This window comes from Grampus griseus (assembly GCF_964374135.1).
Source record: "Grampus griseus genome assembly, chromosome: 16".
Taxonomy (NCBI): Eukaryota; Metazoa; Chordata; class Mammalia; order Artiodactyla; family Delphinidae; genus Grampus; species Grampus griseus.
In genome coordinates this window covers 23,326,053-23,341,130 of record NC_139010.1, presented here as the reverse complement: position 1 = coordinate 23,341,130, position 15,078 = coordinate 23,326,053, and the positions used below count along the sequence as shown (strand labels likewise).

General features: G+C 37.5%; 2 protein-coding genes across 6 annotated transcripts in view; both read right to left on the bottom strand.

The window, feature by feature from the left end:
* The window catches only part of CCAR1 (cell division cycle and apoptosis regulator 1), a 55,030-nt gene extending 54,499 nt beyond the window's left edge, over positions 1-531 (bottom strand). Inside the window, exon 1 of one of the 2 annotated variants that reach the window (XM_082673593.1) lies at positions 410-531. The gene's annotated coding sequence lies outside the window, so the exon portion shown is untranslated. Of the gene's footprint in view, positions 1-131; positions 286-409 lie in introns of those variants that run through there. The other variant, XM_082673592.1, reaches the window with a different exon arrangement.
* Positions 532-11,991: 11,460 nt separating this feature from the next.
* TET1 (tet methylcytosine dioxygenase 1) overlaps positions 11,992-15,078 on the bottom strand; it is a gene marked incomplete at both ends in the record, with an annotated part of 123,326 nt that continues 120,239 nt past the window's right edge. For all 4 annotated transcript variants that reach the window (XM_082673487.1, XM_082673488.1, XM_082673489.1 and 1 more), the window contains one exon: positions 11,992-13,004. In XM_082673487.1, the coding sequence (XP_082529613.1) occupies positions 11,992-13,004 (1,013 nt within the window). The remainder of the gene's footprint in view (positions 13,005-15,078) is intronic.

Below are 15,078 nucleotides of genomic sequence, written 5' to 3'. Positions count from 1 at the left end.
GTCGCCGGGGACACCCGAGGGGCCGCCGGAAAAAAGCGAGGCGGTGGGGGAGGGGCCGGCCGCGCGGGGCCTGCTCCGACCCGCACAAAAGGGACCGTGTCCCTCCCGTCCCAGTCCCACGAGAGGCCCACCGTCGCCGGCCTACGGACGCCGTGCTACCAAATCGGTCGCTCCCAGCCCTTCCGCGGATCTGACTGGACGTTAAGAACCCCGGCTCAGCCGCCGGCCGCTCCAACCGCGAGGACCAGACCTTCACCTGAACCCGGTCCCGGCTAACACCGAAGCCATTTCAAACCCGTCAGCCTTACGCGCATGCGCCAACTTCCCCCTTTTCCTCCGCGCCTCTCCCCTCCTCCCCATCTCTCCGAGGAACGGCGCTTACGGGCCTGCGTTCTACGTGCGCGCTTACCAGCGAGACTTCGAGGCGCTCACCCCTCATACTACGCAGCTAGAACTAGAGCGCGCCTAAGAAGGGTTACCTTGGCCTCGCATAATAATGAGCCTATGTCTCTGCGCAAGCTCAAAGGAAAAGGCTTCCCTGAGTGTGGGAAGGAAAGGAATCGGCAGTCACGTGATCCGATAAGGCTTCCGCCATTTTGTGTTTTTTCGCTTTTTTTTTTTTTGTACAAGTATTTGGGAGAATGGATATATCCAGTGGCATCTGCTAACTTTTTTAAATAATTGAGATGAGATGAAATTCTTTTAACGTATAATTCACTGCTCTAAGTATTTTATGTTGTACAATTCAGGGGCTTTTAGTATCTAAATACGAAAAGCAACCACCATCGCCTCCTCCCTTGAGACAAACCCCTACCCATTAAACAGTCACTGCTTAATCCCTGCTCCCTCCAGCCCCAGGCAGCCACTAATCGGCTTTCTCTGTATGGATTTACCTGTCCTAGACATTTCATATTAATAGAATCATACAACATACGGCCTTTAGTGGCTAGCTTTTGTAATTTACTATATTGTGTCCAAGATTCATGTTGTAGCAGGCATCAGTACTTCATTCGATTTTATAGCTAAAATAATTATCTTTAATGGATAATACCACATTTTGTTTATCCATTTGTCAGTTGATCTTTTGGGTTGTCTCCACTTTGGGGCTATTATGAATAATGCTGCTATGAACATTCACATACAAGTATTTGTTTGAACTCCTGTTTTCAATTCTCTTAGGTTTATACCTAGGAGTGGAATTCTGGGTTACTTGGTAAATTCTATACTGAACTTTTTGAGGAACTGCGAACCTGTTTTCACAGTGACTACACCAGTTTACATTCCCAGGGTTAACAACATAAAGTATCCATTCTATAAATATGGAGTATCTTTCCATTTATTTAGGTCTTTTAAAATTTCTTTCAACATGTATTACGTATTTCAGAGTTCAATTTCTCACATCTCTTTTTTTTTCCTGGCCACACCACAGTCTGTGGAATCTTAGTTCCCAGATGAGGGATCGAACTGGCCCTGCCAGTGGAAGCGTAGAGTTGTAACCACTGGACCGCCAGGGAATTCCCCCCAAGGTCAGTTTTTAAAAGATTACTGTTTTAAAACATCACTCATGGGACTTGGCCCAGGTTTGGTCCCTGGTCAGGGAACTAGACCCCATATGCTGCAACTAAGAGTTCACATACTGAAACTAAAGATCCCACACATGGCAACACAGATCATGCATGTCGCAACTAAGACCCTGAGCAGACAAATAAATAAAATTTTAAAATATTTATTTGGTTGCGTCTGGGTCTTAGTTGCAGCAGGTGGGCTCCTTAATTGTGGCACGCAGGCTCCTTAGTTGCAGCATGCATGTGGGATCTAGTTCCCTGACCAGGGGTGGAATCTGGGCCCCCGGCATTGGGAGTGCGGAGTCTTAACCACTGCACCACCAGGGAAGTCTCAATAAATATATTTTATTTATTTATTTATTTATTTACTTTTTATTTTTGGCTGTGTTGCGTCTTTGCTGCTGTGTGTGGGCTTTCTTTAGTTGCAGTGAGCAGAGGCTACTCTTCATTGCGGTGAGCAGGCTTCTCATTGTCGTGGCTTCTCCTGTTTTGGAGCTCGGGCTCCAGGTGCACAGGCTTCAGTAGTTGTGGCACACTGGCTCAGTAGTTGTGGCCTGCGGGCTCTAGAGCACAGGCTCAATAGTTGTGGTGCACAGGCTTAGTTGCTCCGCGGCATGTGGGATCTTCCCAGGCCAAGGCTCGAACCCGTGTCCCTTGCACTGGCAGGCAGATTCTTAACCACTGTGCCACCAGGGAAGCCCCAATAAATATTTTTTTAAAAATAAAATATAAAATATTACTCAAGCTGTTGTCTAAAGAGCATCTAAAAGATAAAGGCAGGAATTTCCCGGCAGTCCAGTGGTTAGGACTTAGTGCTTTCACTGCCTGGGTTCAATCCCTGGTCCCTAGTCCCTGGTGGGGGAAATAAGATATAGATAAAGGATATTAGTTGAGCTGTTTATTCTTTCATCCCCTAGGGTGTTGCCAGGTCTGTTTGTATGTTCAGCATCTCACATGTTACCCTTTTAACCAGTCAGGAAGAATGTGGAAAATGTAGTCTCTAGCTGCCCAGCTGAACCTGGGGAGGAGGTGGGGAAGGGGAGGTGGAGGGGAATGGAGTTGTTCCCATCAGTAGAAGGAAGAAGAGGACTACCAGGATGCTACAGAGAAGTAGGTTTCAAACTAGATGAATTTAAAGTAACTTATTTTTCTGTGACATTTGCTGGAATATCACTAGACACCTATTGTCAGTGTATTGTTTCATTTCAGGTTTCAATAAATACTTTAGGATGTCAACTTTAAAATACTGTTAGCATACTGTGTTCAGGATTAAGTTTTATTAAAATAATGATACATCCAAGGGAGGGCATGAGTCAATCTAGAGCCAAGTTGATTAACAGCTTTGCTAAAAACTAGGAGTGTGAGCTTAACCACTTTAAGCTCCTGAATTGATCTGTAAAGTGGGGCTGATAAGAGCCCTTACTTAATAGCATCACTGTGGAGATAAATAGTTTACATAAAATGCAAGGCTTCTGCCTCATAATAAGGATTCCATAAGTGTAGCCATCTTGATTTTGTGTTGAACCCAATCCATACATTTGGTCATCTCCAAATATTAAATCTTATAGTCCTTTGTAGTTAAAAATGTGTGAATTTTATTGGATATTAAATTTTAAAATTATGATTTTGAAGAGGAAAGAAAAATTAGACCACCAGGTGCAAAATAGAAGTATAAAATTTATTTAAAACGACCCACAAATTTCTGTGTAATCAGGAATGATACAATTTGCAATAGTTTTTTTAAAAACTCATGACAAAATTTAAAATATAATTTCAATTACAGTATTCATTTAGCCTTATTCAGTTAGAACAATCAAAAAAAACTTTATGCTCTAAATAAATGAGACACACAGGAAAATATAATAGACACTTTTCACAACTATCTTACATGTATGTTTCAAAACTAGTACATTTCAAAGCATTTTGCTACATAAACATGAAATCATGTACAACTGCTGTGCACCAAAATTTAGCTTAATTAGGTCTTTCAAGTAACATGCAATTCCAACTCACAAGTCTTCAAGTACTGCTAGTAAGTGTTCCCTTGTATGCAGAGCACTACATATTGATCCTGAATAGAAATCATCATAATTAAGATTATCTCTTTCCCTTCTACATGTTGAAGTGCTTTCTCTTTAAACTGTTTCCCCCTTATGTTGAGAACCAAAAACGGATATATGTGGGGTTTGAAAATCTTTTCCTTACTAACCTATTTCAATGTATGGGATATTTAATACAGTAGGACGGCAATAGGTAAAATCCTCCAAAGGGAAAAACCAAAGGTACAAAATAAATAGTAAATACACCCCAAAGAGAGAAAAAGTCAGCTAGAGACAGGAATATTATTTTGTGAAATTGATAATTCTCTATTGGGAATTTAGTAGTACTCTACTTCACCATGGTGAAGAATCTGAATATTTTACTCCCACTAATGATGAATATAATGTCTTCTCCTTCAAAACGGGATATTGATATGCATGTGAATCTATTTGGTAGGTCACCACATATCATAAGAGAAAATGAAGAAACCAGAAATCAATGCTTTTCTTTCTGCTGAGTAGTTTTTCGACCTTCTCTTTAGGGAACAGTTCGTGATTTCTTAGTAACCCAAAGAGGACCATCCACCCATACGTAACAATGCAAAAGCTGCCCTTTATTTTTACCGCAAAACCATTCTGGAAAAATATTTCTCTCAAAGCACCTATCACAATGTTATCTCATAAAAGTTTTTTTTTTTTCAAGTCCATATATCTTTGTGTTTTTTTAAGAGCTCTTTTTGTAAAGTCCTATGTCATCAGCTATTTATTTTATAATGTCACAAAGAGGCGTTAGTGAGGCTAGGCAGTTACTGAACTGAATCACCAAAAATGTTATTTGACTATTTAGGGCAGTCTGGCCTATGTTTTTTGTTAGTAACCCATAATCTACTGATGAAATAGGCCAACTTTCCTACCTCTTTATATTTATAAAGAGCTTACTAAAAACTTTACTAATACATCTCATTATTTTTCTTAACTCTCTGGGCCAAGGTATGTTTAATCTTTGACCCAGAGATTTGATGTGGCTGGAAAAGTGGAATAAAAAACAAAACAGTTTCAAATAAGTGGAAGGCAGAGCTATCTCTTAGAGATGCCAAAAAGTTTACATTTTTACCACGAGTGCCTGGGAACTAAAATAATCAGTTTACCCAGCACATTCCCTTCAAGAAAATCGCATTTCAATTTACAAAAACAGTAAACTTCGATTATGAATTGCTGACCTTGGTCTTTAAAAATATTATTTAGGAGGTTTCCCTTTGTTTCAGTAGTACAGGGACATTCTTTAAACAACAAAGAAAAAAAATTTTTTTACAGGGGAAAAAATAAAACGTCATTAATCTAAGCCCTAATGCAGAAGTCCTAGGAATTTGGGTAGACCTTCCAACGTATGAATAAGAAAATAGCTGGCTAAAATAAATAGTGGAGACAAAATACCTCAGAAGCGTATTTTCTCTACAATAAGTAGATTTTGTATTATTCTTAGATTAGGTCTGACAAAATTTCCACTCAACAACACTCTCTAAGTCATAGTTTATGGCACAGAAATGTGTTCAGCAGCCTGCAGATATTACCTGTTTTAGTTTCACATGGGTTGACTTGCTGTGTGATTTGAATCAAGCCATTTGCTATTCTTGCCAATCTGCAAGCTTCCTCACCTGTAAGATGGGAACATTGTTCTCTGTCCAACCGTCAGTGTTGGGGAGAAAAAAGCAGCACATAGGAAAGCAGTTTGATAGCCTAAAACATTATAAAGTACAAGGATTATAATTCTTCTTACTTCCATATTTGCTTTCAAAAGGTTCCTCATATTGAGCTGCTATTTTTCAGAAGAAACTGGTATGGAGTGGGGGGTAGAAACATTACAACTTGCTTTTGAGCTGGTAGGTGAACCTGCGGGCTGCTTAAAGCAACAAAATTCTCCCTCTTTTCTGCCCCTTAACTTCCCCCTAGTGCACTCAAAAGAGCTTCTGATGACTGATTTCTATAAGAACTGTTCGGATTCCTTTCTGTCCATTTTTTAAAGCGTCTCGCCCAGATCAAAAAACAGTTCCTATTATTGCCAACAACCAAATTCCAAAGGGGTAAATTTACATTAGAAAATAGAAACCATCCACAAAATTGAGCTGGGAGATAAGGAGGAAAACACGCAAAAAAAAAAACCACCCCCCAAAACAAAAAAAACAACTTTCTATTCTATACATCAGGGGTCCCCAACCCCAGGGCCGCACAGCAGGAGGTGAGTAGCGGGCAAGCGATCGAAGCTTCATCTGCGGCTCCCCCATCACACCCGTCGCTCGCATTACCGCCTGAGCCATCCCCTCCCACCCCACCCCCCATGGAAAAATTATCTTCCATGAAGCTGGCCTCTGGTGACAAAAACGTTGGGGACCACTGCTATAGGTCACACCCGATAATTCAAAGTCACCAGACAATTGATAATTAGTATGATGCGTTACACAGAAATAGCAGAGCCAAACAGAGTGCTAGAATATATAACTTCTTACACAACTTTTTGTAAAACACTCAAACACTAATAAAGTTGAGGGTCAAACATTGCTGGGATAGGTAAGGGGAACACTTGATGCTAACCTGGGGTTCCTAAAAACTTAATTTGCCTCTAAGTGAAAGGGCTGAATAAAAGCTTTTAATTCTTTTTGGTATTATTCCAAAAAGGATTGGTGAAACAATTTTAAAAGACAGGAAAAGACAACCTGAGCTAGATCACTGCTATCCTTAAAATGAACCCTGTGTGTTTGTGTAGGGGACATGGGGGATGGCGACAGAACAGAGAGGGTGGAAGCAATAGAGTTTTAATTTAAAGAAAATTAAAGAGGATTAAAAACTGTAAAAAGAATGAAAGTACACTTAGTGACATTGTAGCTTCAGTAAAATGAGTAAAGAAAAATAATAACAAGCAGAGTTTCTAGTCAAAGATGATAAGTTTATGCCTAGCCAAATGGAGAAGAAACCAATTTACTTTCCAATATAGTTTCTCCAAAAATGAAAATGTTTCTGACAGTTGCGAGATTTTTTTCCTGATGAATGAGACAAGAGAGAATGCCTTTCATAACAGCTGCTAGGAAATTTTTTTCTTTTTAGGAAAACTAGGTTTATACTGTTAACCCAGGGTTTCCAAAGTTGCACTCACACATAAATGGGTTAAATTGACTAATGTATAACATTTCTACCTTAGACTAAGTTTTGCTTTAATTTAAGGGACAACTATGGCTGAACGAACTAGAAGAAAATTTATGACCCAGACAGGGTCACGGACATCACAGTAGGGATGGGAAAGGAGTACAACCAACAAAGAAAAGATTAACGTTAGACTTTTAAAGCTAGAAATATTAAACATTGCATACTAGCCAAAGAGAAACACATTTTGGTGCCCTTACAGAAGAAGGGAAAATGAGGAGTGGCAAAATTAGAAATACATTTGGATTACTTGAAGGAACAAAACACATGCCCTTTGAAGCGAACAATGGTATTCGATTGGGTGCCCAGAAGAAACTGGCATTGAAACAAAGTCATTCAGGTCCTGGAACGCAGAGAATTAAAGTTTGTAGAGTTCATTGTGGACAAAAAAAGTGATGTCCTGCATAAAAGCAAGCTCCACCATCTCCAAAATTAACAGAGGAACTTACACTCTTATTTTATACACTAGAGAAAAGCAAAGATTCCTATGTTCTCAAAACATTTTAAGGAAATACACAAATTCCACTTCTGATAAAGGACATACTGATTCTTTCCAAACTGTATTCCAGAGCCGTGGATGGCATCTTTTTTTAAGTTGAGGATTGTGTTTTATTCAGAGGACTTTCTGAGGAATTCAAGCCCAGGAGGCAATCTCTCGGATAGTTCTGAGGGACTGCTCCTGGCATCATTTTCTAAACCTGTTAGAAGAAAGCTCAACATGGAGCATAATTTGATTTAGATAAATCCAGACTTCTTCAGAAATCAGAGCACTGATTCTATCACTTGGATAAGTGTGCCACAACCATTGACATTGAAGTTATACAAGTTCCATACATTTATGGGCAAGTTTAGGAGCTGTGCACAACAAAATTATTCTAATACTGATAGATAGTCCCATCAAAATAAACTATGCTGGGACTTAGTTGTGAGGCCAACTAGGCAAGAGTGTGAATAGACTGTACAACTATGGCTAGGGAGTATGTACAATAGAAATATACTTTCCCCAATTATTCTAACCATTCAGTCTTTTCTAACTCCTTATATATGCCAAACACTTGTTCGAGGGGAAATAAAAACCTGTACTCTATCAGTACTTGATATTTGTTTATTGAAATAGCAAATAGGACTATTGCCACATTTTGTGAGATGAATTAACAGAACAGGTTCATAGGTAAAAGTCATCTAGATTTCCCACACAAGGCCCACAGAACTCTGCAGGCAGGGAAATCTTGATCCAATTTCACTTAATTTCTTTCCCTGAACCACTCAGAAAAAAACTCAAAGCCATTTTATTTTTGACTTGTACCAAAAATAAGGTTACTTCGCAGCGATAAAATCCCCTGTGGGTGAGCAGATCAAGTCTGTTTTCCTAGAGTCTTCTTAACCACAAAGTGGCCTTCACTTGACTGTTTAAATTTTAATTACAAACATAATTGCACATTGACACTCACATCTGCTGTCTGGGCTCCAGTGATTGAATTGTATGTCTTCTAAGGTGTCTTCCAGGGCTGTGAGAGGCCTCTATATTACCTTATTTCACAATTCTCATCAAAAATTTCTACAAAAGATCAAAATTCCCAGTTGTACTAAATCTAGACAAAAAAGATTTCCATGCATCAAGAAGTTGTGAAATAGATGGTAGCTATATATTAAAGGTCACATACAGCTACTGATTTACTTGGCACATTCAAAGGAAATGCTGTGCCCATATTCAGTGGAAGTTGTCATGCAATGTCAAAAGTTTGTTCCAGATAAAAGATATAATTTGTTTTAAGAAGACTAATTTAAATAGATTGGGGTGATTTTCATACATGCTATTGTGAAATAAATAATAATCTGTAGGAGTCCACTGAAGTAGTAACATTAGAAAGTAGGTTACTTCATATGAATTAAGTCAGTATCTCATTTACACAGGGGTATGCATTCAATTAACTATGCAGTGGGGTTATGTCTAATTGCTTATGAATCTCATCTAGTTGAAATTCTATATTTAACAAATGAAATTGTTTCATCCACATGCAGATTGCATAATAAAGATGTGGAAGGTTATTTAAGATGCAAACATTTTGCTAACATGTTGCAAAAATTTACCTATAGTTAAACATTTTCAGCTAGCCTCACTTTCCAATAATATATTTCAATCAGGTTTATGACACGATGTATTGGTACTTTGTGGATGAATTGGAAAGATGTAGGTGAGGCTGACAAGCACAAGAAAAACTTTTCATCGATGGCCTGAGATCCATTAGAAGCAGGATTTTGAAGGGCAGCATGACACTTTGTAGGATTCTACAACAGGTAGGAATTATTCTCTCATTATAGTTGGTAACTCTGTAACTACTATGAACAGATTGGGCTAACTTGGGAGTCAAGTATCAATGAATTCAATTATCATACCATGAACAAAGGCAGAAGATTAAAAACCCAACGAGTGCTATAAAAGGGGTAAAACAAAAGGTGATAGTACAGTAAAACATAAGTGTAGAAATAATGTTAGATGACCAGTTTTCTGAGTGAAAATGTCATTTCAAACAAATTTATTTCCTTGCTTCATGAGAAAGAGCATTCTAAAAACAGTATAGCCAGCATACAATCACAATGCTGCAGGACACTGAATAAGCATGAGCTTTGAAAAAAAAAAAAAAGTCACAGGGCAAACAACGGGATGGTACACTGTGAAATTTAGGAAATAGAGTTCAACAAGGAAAGAATCATATGTGGGTCCCACCAAGGGGTTATCAGTTGAGGCAGGCCATTCATGGTGTTACTTACAATAACAGAATGGAAATATTTTAGTTGATATAGGGTATTTTCATGTACTTGTTTTGGTAAATTGCAACTAACTTCACAAATCCAAATATTCCCCTAAGTCAACATTGGTGCTTCAGGTTTAGATTGTTAAGGAATTTATTTAAAGTTGGTGACAAACTGATTTGAATTGCTGCAGATGTATCACAATGGATTGTTTTGAAGGAAATTTGCTATTTTTGAAAAATGTGTTAGATTATCTTTTAGGATTTTAATTCTTCAAGTTTACTATGTCATGGGTGGTGACAAAGAAAAACAAAAGCTAATACTTAAATTTGGGGTACAGTCAATAAAAATTGAATGGAAGAACGGATAGATGGGTGGATGGATAAAGGATCTTATAACTTTATCCATTAAATCTGGTGAGGAAATAATTTCTAGTGGGAGCTAAGGCCTAAATTCTAAAACAAAATATCACAAGGGTGTATTCCTGATAGTCTAATACTAGTAATATCTTATTGAAGCAGCTGAAACAATAAACAATCACTTATTTATATACTTATATGTATAAGTAACCTTAGGCTCACAAAAATATACATGTTTTAAAACAAATCTAAGGCACACAAAATACTAAAACAAGTCAATGAATTACTCTATTTTACATATTCAAGAAGCAGAAATCTACTCGACAAGATGATAGTCTATCAATGGACATTTTGTTATTTACAATCCCTTCATATTCCTTTAGTCAAAATTAGTCAAAAGCTTGAAACTGATACTTTGCACCATATATTATTTTAATATAAGTTACAATGAGTTTTCCTTTAGAGAGCTTGTTGGAACTTTTGCTTTTGCACCAGAATTGTGAGTGTTAGCGGTTGTGGGCTTCCTATGGCATTTCCAAGGGAGAAGCACCAGTAGGTTTTCCATACTCCCAAGGAATCTGACACTTTGAATGTTATAGCACCTCTGCATTTTAACAGAATCAAGTATTTCATTGAAATTTCTTCTTGTTCTTTGTTTGGGCAATTACTTTTGTTTTGCTATAAAATGAGTTAATAAAGTAATGGGAAAAAATAATGGGGGGGGGGACTAAACTAAATGGAATGCCTATTTTCCCATTACCTAGAAGAACATGAGTTAACATTTCCCCAGAACAATATACTTAGATGAACTACTTTGGATTAGCTCTTAATGGACAAACCATGCTTATAATACCATTCCTACTGTTTGTTTACAGTGTGGGGGTGTGTGTGATGATGATGATAGGGAACTTATTTTCAAAATATTTCTACAGGACAATTTATTCTTATTCTGGATCAGAATGACTTTCAGCATGAATAAGGCAATTTGGGGTGGATAAGGTTCTTGCTACTTAATTTTTGTATTTTATCACCTTGAAACTTTAGAAGCATTTGACTCTTCAGAATCCTGTTATGTCTCATCTCCTTTTGGAAACACCTTTCATGGATTATATTGAGAAAGCTGGGGTGAAAGTAAATTAGGGCCATTGTTGTTCAATAAATCAGAAGAGACCATTCTTATTTAGTTCCAAAGAAAAGTTAATCAATATTGGTAATATGCTTCCTAATTCCAATTTTAGAGAGAATTAACCATTTTTGCAGGACCTAACTATTTTATATAAGTAGCTAATCTTTGAATGAGAAAGGACTCATTTAAATACAAACCATATACATGATTAGAATACATACTGCAGGTAACAAGATGGAACTCTACACAGCAAGAATAAATGATTTCTCTTGTATGCAAATATGCACAAACAACAGACAATAGGATTCTTATACTATACTATTTCAAGTTACTTTTAAAAATAGAAAGTGCTTTTAAAATATATATTTACAATTTATGAACAGCCTCCAACCATCACCAACAATAATGAATTATTTTATACAGGAGAGAGATTTTAAGAGAGAAAACATTTCATTGGTTCATTTCAAAGGAATATGCCGAGTTTCTAGCAATGATTGGAAGATGTTAGAACAATGGCACCATGAAATAATAATTCAGCTTATTTTTGTGTCGATGTGGTTAAGCACCAGAAGCTGTGTAGAGTTAACACTGTGTGTCTTAATTTTACATCATAGCACATGAACCTGTTAAAATCCTCTAAAAATGACTCGTTTCATAGTAAACAATTTAAAGCACCAAACTGAGTGATTCTACCAAGGTTAACACCTAACCAAAACATCTCTTTATGTATTTAAAACTATAAAACTTTTATTTTTGCTTAAAATGTGCACCTTCTACCAATTGTCAAAATATAGTCACAGTTAAGAAATACCCACCCCCCATTTTTTTTTTTTTACCTCAGCCTTCAAATGGGTGAGATGAAAATAGAGTAAACGACAACGTGACTTTCTTTTAAGAGCACCTTGAAAAAATACACTGCACTCGCAAAGGCATTAAGAAGGGGAGAAAAGCCTTCAGACCCAATGGTTATAGGGCCCCGCAACATGTGTGAGAGCATAAGGGGACACGGTGACAACATTGTCATGGGTTAATGTTAACGCTTTGTGGGAAGGAATCTGGTTAAATTCATTAACTTCAGGGGACAGTTCAAGACCCTCGTTAGCTGCCTGGTCTTTCTGCTCGGAGGCTTTAGTTTTCTTATTCTTTGCTTCTTTCGCCTCGAACTTAATCTTGTTTAGTTCGAAGCCGTGTTGGGGCTTATTCAGGTTTTTGTGCTGGTAGAAGACAAGAGAGAGGCGTGTAGGGTGATTCCGGTTGGGGTGCTCGACAGGAGTCGTGGCGTGAAGCTCTCTCCTGGCGCACTCGATCAGAACAGAGCCGTGGGCGGGCGCTATGGCCACCCCACCAACATTGGCATCCAGGAAGATGTGCTCACTGTCTGACCAATACTCAACAATGTGGGGCAGTTTCTCCTCAGCAGGTGACAGGGGGTCGTCTGATAGGGGGTCATCTGACGGAGGCTCATCTGCTTCAGAATGCTGCTCGTCTTCTTCCGCCAGAGAAGAAGCAAGTTCATGAGGAGAAGGGATGAACGGGGGCTGCTGGTTTGGCTGATCAGAAGTTAGCTGCTCAGATGGACCAGTGGGAGGCTCAGAATAAGCCGGGGAATCTGTCATGGGAGTAGACAAGGTGGAAAGAGGAACCATTTCACCAGGCTGTGCAATTTCAGCACACTCCCCAGCAGCTACGTTAGCACCACTGTGTCTTGCAGAAGGCATTGTGCAGTGGGGATTGCTACCTCTTTCTGAAAACCCGTACGAAACTGATGCATCGTTCTTAAAAGGAACTGTTGGGACCGGAGCAGTCTTAGGGGACCAGGAGAAGCCTGGAGCTAAGTGTGCCTCTTTCACTGGGTGAGGAATGGATGGGGTCGGTGAGTAGGTTTTAGTGTTGTCCGAACCTTTGAAGATAAGGTGGGGTTCAGTTTCACTTTTTATTTCAGGTTGCACAGTCTCTGTTTTATTCCCTAAACAGAGAAAAGGACACCAAATGTGAAGATAAATACAAACTACTTTTGGTAGCTGTTGTCTTTAAACAGTATTTTTAAAGAGATGTACAGAGAATAAGAGAACAGAACACTGATGGTGGCAATTTGGCCAGTTTTGTTCTATTTACTTTAAGCCTGACATATGCACACGTTAAAAATTGTAGGTAGTTTACGTACGCTTTTTCACCCAATATTTTTTTCTTAAAAAATTATTTACTTTGGAAATAATCATAAATAAGTTCACAAATTTAGCCAGAAGGATATCCATTGTCTAAAATGGTAAGATATTGGAAATGAACCAATTGGCTATGAAGTAAATATTAAAACCATACATCAGAATACAGTGCAAGTGATAATATGGTGACCAAGAGCAATATTTCACTACCCAAAGAGCTGTTTAGATACATTTTAGGTATTGCATGATCTCATTTTCGAAAATGTTAAAGAAAGTAACAGTTTATAAAGATTTCTGAGTAATGAAAGCATCATAACCGGCAAAGTTAATTATTAGGCAAAGAAAAGTCACATAAATAAGCTATTCCTACCCCTCAGAACAAGTGCATTTAAGCTCTGTTTCTTTCTCACCAAGTAGGTAGATCATTATTATGACATTGGACAAAAGGTGGGCCATCTGCTCTGACATATCCACACAAACCTAATATCAACTGAAAACATTTTTCTTGAGGACATTCTCCCTGTTTTGATGTTCTAATAAAATGTTTGCAAGGCAAAAGTAGTAGATTTTAAGGACCAATAAATAGCAAAGTTGTCTTGTTTTAAAATAATTAATATAATAGTAAACATTTATCTAATTCAGAAGATCTGCAATTTTCCCTCAGATGATATAACCTGGAGACACAATAATTCTCATGTCTAAAGAGAACTTATATACAGGACCCAAGGAGCGGTATATCAAGAAATCTGTGCTACTATCTGTGGCTGCATCTACTATTTTAGAGGTTAAGTTGTCAACAAAGTACAACTCACAGGAAGGAAAGATTTAAAATATGATGAGTCTTTTATTTAATTGGAAAAACCTGTAAAAAAGCTTTCATGGGTAATATTACAAAAGGACAAGAAGTTTTAGGCCAAATATTGTGCATTTGGCTACTAATAGGGTCTCTCTCTCTCTCTCTCTCTCTCTCTCTCTCTCTCTCTATATATATATATATAAAAGAATAGCATGTAAAGATGCTATTAGGAAATGACACAAAGATGAAAATGTTATGACTACTGTTTACAAGCAGCATGGAACCAGATATGTGAATCTTAAAATAAACCTAAATTAAATATCTGTAAAGTGGAACTACAAGCAAAAAGGAATGATAATTGTCCCTTGCCTTGCCTCTTCACTATCTCTATTGAATCTTTCTCAGTGTTATATAAATGTCTGCACAGTCAGTTGTCTCATCTTAAACAAACAACTTCTCTTAAAAATATAAAAATCAAAGAAGTTAAAGAATACACTGTAATTCTTAGTTTGAATGTCAGTTTAAATTAATAGTGTTTTTTAATTTTTTAGGCTCCTTGGAGGAATGGCTGATTTTAGATATGGGGCAGGATTACATAAGAGGAACCTGGAACATCTTGTCAGAACAGAAACTAAGGAAGTTACCAAAGACAATCGGGGTCATGACGAAAGAATCAGAAGCCACCTTGAAGTGTTTCTACTGATCCAAGACAGGAATTTGAATGAAAGCATATGAATTTGAAGATTTTAAAGCATTTTCAAATATAGTGGGAAAAAAAACCCCTTCTTAATATACATTGAAATATAAACTATGTTAAAAAAGACATAAGTTCAAAATGATACTAAATTAAAAAAAAAGAAAAACAATTGATCACACTGGAAGATGCTTGGGAACTAACTTGTTTTGTTAACACTGGTGAATAAAGGCAAATAGCTAAGCATTTATTCTGATTTCTTTAATCACCCATACCTCAGAATTAACAAGTTATTACAAGGACAATTTCTTTTTAAAAGAAGATTTAAAAAGTGGAAAAAGAATAACAAACTCCTAATGAAATAAAGAATATGTAATATGACCATAAG